The 9,040-nt window shown below is 44.6% G+C and overlaps 1 protein-coding gene across 1 annotated transcript; it reads left to right on the top strand.

The window, feature by feature from the left end:
- The first annotated feature begins 256 nt into the window (after positions 1 to 256).
- On the top strand, positions 257 to 8,966 carry KIF20A (kinesin family member 20A). The gene is made up of 19 exons (XM_037147666.2): positions 257 to 368; positions 843 to 1,028; positions 2,439 to 2,528; positions 2,629 to 2,748; positions 3,465 to 3,603; positions 3,726 to 3,913; positions 4,000 to 4,129; positions 4,312 to 4,506; positions 4,610 to 4,721; positions 4,811 to 4,879; positions 5,095 to 5,238; positions 5,386 to 5,551; positions 5,643 to 5,807; positions 5,939 to 6,078; positions 6,203 to 6,305; positions 6,552 to 6,747; positions 6,960 to 7,051; positions 7,281 to 7,418; positions 8,058 to 8,966. The coding sequence occupies exons 2-19, from the start codon at positions 864 to 866 to the stop codon at positions 8,373 to 8,375; spliced, it is 2,670 nt and encodes an 889-aa protein (XP_037003561.2). The 5' UTR covers positions 257 to 368; positions 843 to 863; the 3' UTR covers positions 8,376 to 8,966.
- Positions 8,967 to 9,040: the final 74 nt, after the last annotated feature.

The following is a 9,040-nucleotide window of genomic DNA, read 5'->3' as shown; positions in this document are numbered from 1 at the left end:
GCCTAAGTATTTCCTTTAGGGTTCCTTGAAAAGAAAGGTTTAGGGTTCAAGAAAAAGGGATAAGCGGGGAAAATACCACAAAACTCAACTCTAAACTCGACAGTTGGTAACCCGGACCCACATTAGAGTGGGGAGGTCAAACCGGAACTAACCGTCTCCCCTTCTCCTTTCCTTGTGCTGATTGGTAACTGCAGGCTTCTCTATCTGATTGGCGGAACGAATGCAGCGCGTAGTTTAAAACATTGTATCAGTAAAAAGAAGTGCTCCTCGCGGGCGGAGTTGTGCTCTGTAAAAAGCCCGAGTCGGGGTTTGCCCGGGGGAATCTGAGTCGACCAGTACCAGAGGAGAAATAAGTGTCTCGTCTTCGGGTGAGTATATGGCTGTGCTGGAGCCCACTGGGGTACCAGCTCTTTCTTTCGCGGAATAGGCTGTCGGAAAGCGGAGCTTGCTGCCATCGCTTTTTCCTTAATACCTCTCTCCTCACTGTGGGCCTGGGGGTGAAGTTGGAGAAGGTTCCTAGGGCTATTGACACCACCTGTGGTGAGGCACCTTACTTCCAGCGATACCTTCTGGTTCGTTTGTTTGTTTGTTTGTTTGTTTGTTTGTTTTAAGTTGGATATCTGTTCATTCTAGTTAGCAGTCGGAAATGCCTCAAATTGATTTCAATGATTAACTCCTCTAAACCCCTTCCCCTCTGCTGGCCGTTGAAGGGAAAAGGGGAGTAGGAATTCAGGCAGCGAGCCCAGAGTGTCTTGGGATAAGGAAATTGTTTCTTACCTAGAATCTGCAGCCCATTCTGTCGTTAAGGTTCTCCTCCCTCCCCACTTTTGTGTCTTTTTTAGACCTAAGCTGCTTCGGCTGTTATGTCGCAAGGTATCCTTTCTCCACCAGCCGGTTTGCTGTCTGATGAGGAGGTTGTAGTCTCCCCCATGTTTGAGTCCACAGCTGCAGATTTGGGATCTGTGGTTCGTAAGGACCTGCTGTCAGATTGCTCTGTCATCTCCACTTCCCTGGAGGACAAGCAGCAGGTAAAGGAGTTGGAGAGTGGTGGGAGCGGAAAGTTGGTATCCTCAGCCTGCAGAGTAACAGGTCAGAGACCAGCAATCCTCAGATTCTAATAAATCAATTCAAAATTAAGTGCATGACAAGTGAAAAAAAAAACTGTAGAGCTGTGTGTTCATAAGACCTATAGTTTGTGTTGCATTAATGAAATATTGAGTGGTATGCATACTATCAGTTAATCCTATGAAGGAAGGATAATAGTTATCTCTCCTTCAGCTTGAGGCCCAGAGGCCTTAAAGAATTTGCACAAGATTATACTGCCATTAAGTAGGTCTAATGTACATTCAAGTTTTAATATCAACAGTAACTTCCATTTATGGAGCCTTTCTTCCTCTGAGGCTGGAATTTCTCATTGACATTTGGGACCAGACAATTCTTTGTTGTATGGGTCCATCCTGTGCATTATAAGGTGTTTAGCAGCATTTCTGGCCTTTACCCACTAAGGGTTAGTAGCACCTTCCCACTCGTGACAACCTAGAAACCTTTCCTGACACTGCTAACTGTTCCTTGGGAGGGCAGTGGTCCTGGCTGAGAACGACTCTACTCAGAAGTCTCTCTCTCTCTCTTTTTTTTTGAGAGTACATTTATTCAAGCTGGGGACAGTGAAACAAGGAAGGGCCTATGAAAGAAGAAGCAACACGAGAGACTAGGCAGGGCTGTCTGCTCACTGGAGAGTCAAGAAAAAAGGCGGCCTTGGAGACAGGTTCAGGGGATTAGCCCGAGATGAGCTGATGCCGCCCACTGCTCCCCTGGTTGCAAGTCACATGGGGTCCCTTAGAGTTTAGGAGATGTATGCCTGTGAGGGAAGTAGAGGGTGTAGGGAAAGGCACAGGTGTGCTTCCAGGAGGGATAGTGTGCCAGAAGTCTCCTCTTTTATACAGAAAATTTTATCAGAGCAGGAGGCTTGATAATTCCTTTTAGAGTTCTTGGGCCATAATAGGGAGACCTATAAATATCTGTTGAAAGAATGAGATGAGGAAAGTGAGGCAAAGAGAATTTAAAGAACTTGTTCAAGGTCTCATAGTTACTAAATGATGGAATTAGGACTCAGATTCAGGTGTGTCTGCCTCCAAGGTGCTTAACTAATGTGCTTTACTATAATATCACATGCTAATTTTTATATCAGTCAACCAGATCTAACCATGGGTCTGGCAAGCCAGGTTTACAGGATGCTGAAGAGACAGGGAAGGTGATAAAATATTGAAAAAGTCCATGTGGGTTGAAATGGTTACGGAACCAAAGAGTAGCTGCAGGGAGACATTTGAGGTAGAATGAGGGTATTGTTAGCATGATCCCCTGGAACTGTGTTATGCTTGCCCATCTGCTCAGATAACTGCTGAGATTAATCTTTATTACGGCCTGGAATTCCACCACAGGTTCCATCTGAGGATAGTACTGAGAAGGTGAAAGTATACCTGAGGGTTAGGCCCTTGTTGCCTTCAGAGTCGGAACGGCAGGAGGACCAGGTGAGTTTCTGAGGAAGGAGGATTCAAGGTGGGAATGATGCAGTACAGGAGAGGTTTTCAAGAATGTTTCTTCTGTGTCAACTGTTTTCCTCCCTCTCAGGGTTGTATCCGTATTGAGAATGTGGAGACGCTTGTTCTACAGGCACCCAAAGACTCCTTTGCCCAGAAGAGCAATGAGCGGGGAATTGGCCAAGCCACTCACAGGTTCACCTTTTCCCAGGTATGGAGGTACTTAACTGGTCTGTGAACAAGAGACCAATGTGTAGGGGCGACTTTATTTTCTCTTTAGAGGGAAAGCTTTTTACTTGACGGTGAGTTTCTTATACAGATGGGCAAAAGTACTTGCAGTTGTGAAGTACTTTTCAGTACATTTCAGTTGTGAGTAATGAAACACAGAGTTTACTCTTGTATTATTATTAATTAGTTAGTGTATTATTTTCCATATGAACAACTGGAAACCTACTTTTCCCCTCACCCTGTATGTGCATGTCTACAACTTTGGGTCCCTTATTATGAGCTAGTCAATGTGTCAAGTAGCTTATGTACATTAATTACCAGTAACTCTATTATAATTATCATAAATGTCTTCCTGTTTTCCTGATAAGGATACTGTGGCTCAGTGAAGCTATTATTCAGTGGTAGAGGTAGGATGACTCTAGACCCATCCATTTCCAAAGACCATGCTTGAGACCATTATGTTGCCCCACTGTGTGTGCAGCATTGGACTTAATGGATAGCATTCCTTAGAGATTTGTTAATCTGGATGAAAGATGGCCTGGCAGGGAGTGGCTGAGTCCTCAATGTTTAGGGAGCAGCTGGTAGCACTGAAGGAAGAAGTCGCTTTAATATTGTTCGTAGCCAACCACCCAGAGAGATGCATTGGCTAGCTCTGCACAGAAAGCAAGTGGGATCTCTGACAACTGGATCTGTCTCTAGATCTTTGGGCCAGAAGTGGGACAAGCATCCTTCTTCAATCTGACAGTGAAGGACATGGTAAAAGACGTACTCAAAGGACAGAACTGGCTTATCTATACATATGGAGTCACCAATTCAGGGAAAACCCACACGATTCAAGGTAAGCAGTAGGCCTCACAGGATTGCTGATGGGCCTGTAATGGTAGTATCTTTGCCTTTTGATGCTCTGGATTGGAGGAGAAAGGCACTTGCGTCAGGTATCCATCTTTCACATTCTTCCAGGTACTATCAAAGATGGAGGGATCCTGCCCCGGTCCCTAGCTCTGATCTTCAATAGCCTCCAAGGCCAACTTCATCCCTTACCTGATCTGAAGCCCTTACTCTCTAACGAGGTAATCTGGCTTGACAGCAAGCAGATCAGGCAGGAGGGAATGAAGAAACTGGCCCTGCTGAATGGAAGCCTCCAAGAGGTGAAGTGTTGGTGTCCACAGAGGTGGGGATAGAGGGACAAATCTCTGGGAAGTTTAATACTTATTTTCTCCCTGGGCCCCTCCAGGAGGAGCTGTCTACCTCCTTGAAGAGGAGTGTCTACATTGAAAATCGGATTGGTACCAGCACCAGCTTTGACAGTGGCATTGCTGGGCTCTCCTCCACCAGTCAGTTTACCAGCAGTAGCCAGCTAGATGGTGAGTATGATTGAGCTTAGTGTCAAGTAATAAATAGTAAGAACTCACTCTCTACTCCCAACAACTGCCAGGGGTAGAGACCAGAGGTTGTAAGCTGAGCTTTGACTTCCAAGGACCCCATAGGCCAAAGGGGAGATGGACTGCTCTAGGACTGATGCCCTGTACATTTGTTTCTTCCCCAGAAACAAATCACCGCTGGGCACAGCCAGACACTGCCCCCATCAGTGTCCCTGCGGACATTCGCTTCTCCATCTGGGTCTCCTTCTTTGAGATCTACAATGAACTGCTTTATGACCTGTTAGAACCACCTAGCCAGCAGCGCAAGAGGCAGGTTCTGCGACTGTGTGAGGATCAGAACGGCAATCCCTATGTGAAAGGTATGGGGAAGCGAGGAGGCTGACATGAAACCTAGAAGACTCGGGGAGAGACCGGGAAAAGTTAGGTATTCCCATCTTACGTATGCCCTTTTCTCGGCCTCAGATCTCAATTGGATTCATGTTCAGGATGCTGAGGAAGCCTGGAAACTCCTGAAAGTGGGTCGTAAAAACCAGAGCTTTGCTAGCACACACCTGAACCAGAACTCCAGCCGCAGGTGAGTGGATTGTGGGTTGCATTCTGGGAAATGTTAGTCCTCCATCTGGTCATGGAAGATGTACAATGACTCTTTTTTTTAACTTCTAGTCACAGCATCTTCTCCATTCGGATCCTCCACCTTCAAGGAGAAGGGGATATGGTCCCCAAGATCAGCGAGTAAGATTATCCATTTAGAAATCCAAACTTCTTGGCCATATATTGTAGTAAGGGGAGGGGAGTGAGGGAGGTCCTCAGACAAATAACTTGTTAGATTCTTATTCTCCTTCCTTGTGTAGATTCTTGATAGGCCTTGCTTTCCTCAAAACTATATGAAGAGCTGTAAGGTTCATAACATGTGGGATCCTTATGTCCAATCCTGTCCATCTTTCAAGGTTGTCACTCTGTGATCTGGCTGGCTCAGAACGCTGCAAAGATCAGAAGAGTGGTGAGCGGTTGAAGGAAGCCGGAAATATTAACACTTCTTTGCATGCCTTGGGCCGCTGTATTGCTGCCCTACGCCAAAACCAGCAGAACCGGTGAGCATTTGGCTGCAAGTCATGGGCTAGGATGACCTGGAGCTCTGCAATTTACTAAAAAACTTCAGGTCACCACTGGGGATTGTGCTACAACAGCCCAAGGGCTGGAGTTCTGCCCAAAGCTCTACTCTTCTGATTCCCTGGCAGGTCAAAGCAGAACCTGGTTCCATTCCGCGACAGCAAGTTGACTCGAGTATTCCAAGGCTTCTTCACAGGCCGAGGCCGCTCCTGCATGATTGTCAATGTGAATCCCTGTGCATCTACCTATGATGAAACCCTTCATGTGGCCAAATTCTCAGCTATTGCCAGCCAGGTGAGAAGCTGGTACCTTTGGAATGGTACCTAATTTAAGAAAGTTACTAGACTACTAATGGATTCCATTAAGATTTTTTTTCCCCTGCTAGCTTGTGCATGCACCACCTGTACAACTAGGGTTCCCATCACTACATTCATTCATCAAGGAACACAGTCGGCAGGCATCTCCCAGCTTAGAGACAGAAACTAAGACAGACCCAGGCCTTGATGATGACATTGAAAATGAAGTTGACATCTCCATGTATGGCAAAGAGGTGAGAATACAAGAAAGTTTTGATGCAAGAGCCTGATGGCTAACACATTTTCCATGCTGCCTTTTAGGGAGGCCTGTGCCTTTTAGGGGGCATAGCCATCTGATGACCTCTGACCTGTGTGTCCCCCGTAGGAGCTCCTACAGGTGGTAGAAGCCATGAAAGCTTTGCTTTTGAAAGAACGGCAGGAAAAGTTGCAGCTGGAGATGCAGCTCCGTGATGAAATTTGTAGTGAGATGGTGGAACAGATGCAACAGCGTGAACAGTGGTGCAGGTATCACCTCTTTGTCACCTGGACAAGTGGTGGGAAGTAGGGACTAGCAGAGCGTTATACCTCAAGATATCCTCCATGCTCACTACTCAGAATCTTCACTCCTTTTTTCTCCCCTTTCTGACAGTGAACATTTGGATACCCAAAAGGAACTATTAGAGGAAATGTATGAGGAGAAACTAAAGATCCTCCAGGACTCACTGACAAGTTTTTACCAAGAAGAGCTTCAGGTGAATTGCCCTGAACCAGCCACAACTGGTAGGGGCGGGAATACGTAACTCTTTTCTCTAATATCCTTAGTGCTATCCCAGCCTGATGAACTGATTAAAGATCTAGTTGGTCAGGAAATGGTATACATGCCAACAAACAGGCTTTTGAGGTTTAAGCATCAGGGAAGGTTTCGTTCATTATTCAGCTGTCTGTTCCTGAAGTATTTGTCTGACTGTGGATGGAACTGTGCTCTGCTTTCCTCTAAGGAGCGGGATGAGAAGATTCAAGAGCTAGAAGCTCTCTTGCAGGAAGCCAGACAACAGCCAATGGCCCATCAACCAGGGTCTGAATTGTCCTTACGGCGGTCCCAAAGGTTGGCAGCTTCTGCCTCCACCCAGCAGCTCCAGGAGGTTAAAGCTAAACTAGACCAGTGCAGAGCAGAGCTAAATGCCACCACTGAAGGTAAGGAAGGAGAGAGTACAAGACGCCTAACAGTGGCTCAAGGAAGAACTTTTCGAACTTCAACCTTCTGGTGCCAACTTGGAGCTGTCCCCCAGTCTTTCACTCTAAGATGCACAGGGACTTTTTATATTTGCTACGAGCTACTGTTAACTCAGAGATAAGTCCAAGATTAGAAAAGCTATGTATTGAAGTTTATTGTTTCTTTCCCTCAGAGCTGCACAAGTATCAGAAAATGTTAGAACCGCCACCCTCAGCCAAGCCCTTCACCACTGATGTGGACAGGAAGTTAGAGGAGGGCCAGAAGGTAATTACCTTTCTCTATTACCAAAGTTCTTACCTAAGGCAATTTCCAACATTATATCCCTGGTGCATGTAAGGATGAGATGTTTTGGGGTACTGAGCTGGAGAATGGCTCCTTTATTCAGCTGACTAGCCTTTCTAATTTTACTTCTCTTCAAATGGCTATCTCTCTCCTCCAGATCATTATCCTGGTAGATCTTGGCCACAATTTGTTACTGTTCCTCCTTTTTCAGAATATAAGGTTGCTAAGGACAGAGCTTCAGAAACTTGGCGAATCTCTCCAGTCAGCAGAAAGAGCCTGTTGCCACAGCACTGGGGCAGGAAAACTTCGCCAAGCCTTGACTGCTTGTGATGACATCTTAATCAAACAGGTTAGGACAGCCTAAATATCCCCTTTTCTCCCATCAGCCCACTCCAGAGTTAGGTGAGAAGAGAAATGAGGAGCCAAGGAGAAAGGTAAAGAATGTAAAGATTTTTAGGTTATTCTTATGGTGAGGAGAATTTCTTTTCCTTGCAAAATAAAAAGAACCAATCACTAAGTACAAATACTGTACTAATTTATGGAATTTTCTGAGTTGTAACAACCCTAAGGAGATAGATAGTACCACATTTCATCCAAGATGCTTAGATTGTAAGAAACCATTATTTTATGTACCACTAAGACAAAACAGTAATAATTAAGCTGACATTTGTCTTCAGAAAATGCATCCTGATTGTAATTAAAATATTTTTAAAAAATCTTAAACTAAACACAGCACTTAATTTTAATACCTAGGAACTGAAGAGGTGAAGGAACCTTATTCAAGCTTCTATCATCTTACGTGTTAGAAAATGGCCTTATATCCAGTGCTGTTTGAGTCTTAAAGAAAATACCTTCATTCACTTATAAGGTCTGACTCTAAAGGGATGATCTTTATAAGAACAATTGTAACTAGTAGTAGATGGCACATACTGCCTTGTCTTCTTGTTTCTCTAATATACATAACTGTAACTTTACTGATCTTCCTTAGGATCAGACCCTGGCTGAGCTGCAAAATAACATGATGTTAGTAAAACTGGATCTTCGGAAGAAGGCAGCATGCATCGCAGAGCAGTATCACACTGTTCTGAAACTCCAAGGCCAGGCTTCTACCAAAAAGCGTGTTGGGGCCAACCAGGAAAACCAGCAACCAAACCAGCAGCCCCCAGGAAAGAAACCATTTCTTCGAAACTTACTTCCCAGAACACCCACCTACCAAAGTTCAACAGACTGTAGCCCTTATGCTCGGATCCTGCGCTCCCGGCGCTCCCCTTTACTCAAATCTGGGCCTTTTGGCAAAAAATACTGAGGTGGTGAGACAGAAAGCAGCCTGTGTCCTGAATGGGTCAGCTGCTTAGCTTAAGAAATAGGTCTCTTTTAAGCTTCACCATATACCTGGAACTTGATACAAAGTGCAGTATTCTGACACTAGTTGGGTCCCCCTCCTTTTGTAATATAATCACCTATGTAATCTCATACTTTTTTACTTATATGGTTTCTATGCATACACAAAAACTGTATTAAATATATCGTTCACATTTGTTTTACATTTTTTAATTTGAATGCCAAATTTAGCAAAATCATTTAAATTACAAAAAGGCAGGAAAATTGAAAACCATCATTCGGGGCCATGGAAACCTTGCACAGAAATGGCAGCAGATACCTAAGAAAGCTTGGTAAGAAATGAATCCATGGGATATTAGATACTCTAAGCCTTCCTTAATATAAATGAAGTGTCGCGTGATAGAAGGTGAATGGGTAACAAACTTGTTATAAAAACATGAACATAGAAAGGTTGGGTCCTGAACTCTACCTATCACCTACTATACGAATTCATTACAGCATACATAGTCATGGCATATTACCCCTACTGAACACACATGCACAGGCTGGAAACCCTCTAGGAGCACACTAACAGTGCTTTCCCTCACCTTGTCTAATTATTGAAGTCTGAAAAAAAATTTGTTGTAGAGG

This window comes from Artibeus jamaicensis, unplaced genomic scaffold, assembly GCF_021234435.1.
Source record: "Artibeus jamaicensis isolate MK-2021 breed Jamaican fruit bat unplaced genomic scaffold, CSHL_Jam_final contig_456, whole genome shotgun sequence".
Classification (NCBI taxonomy): domain Eukaryota; kingdom Metazoa; phylum Chordata; class Mammalia; order Chiroptera; family Phyllostomidae; genus Artibeus; species Artibeus jamaicensis.
Note: the sequence above shows the minus strand (reverse complement) of the source record. Positions and strands in the feature narration are given on the sequence as shown.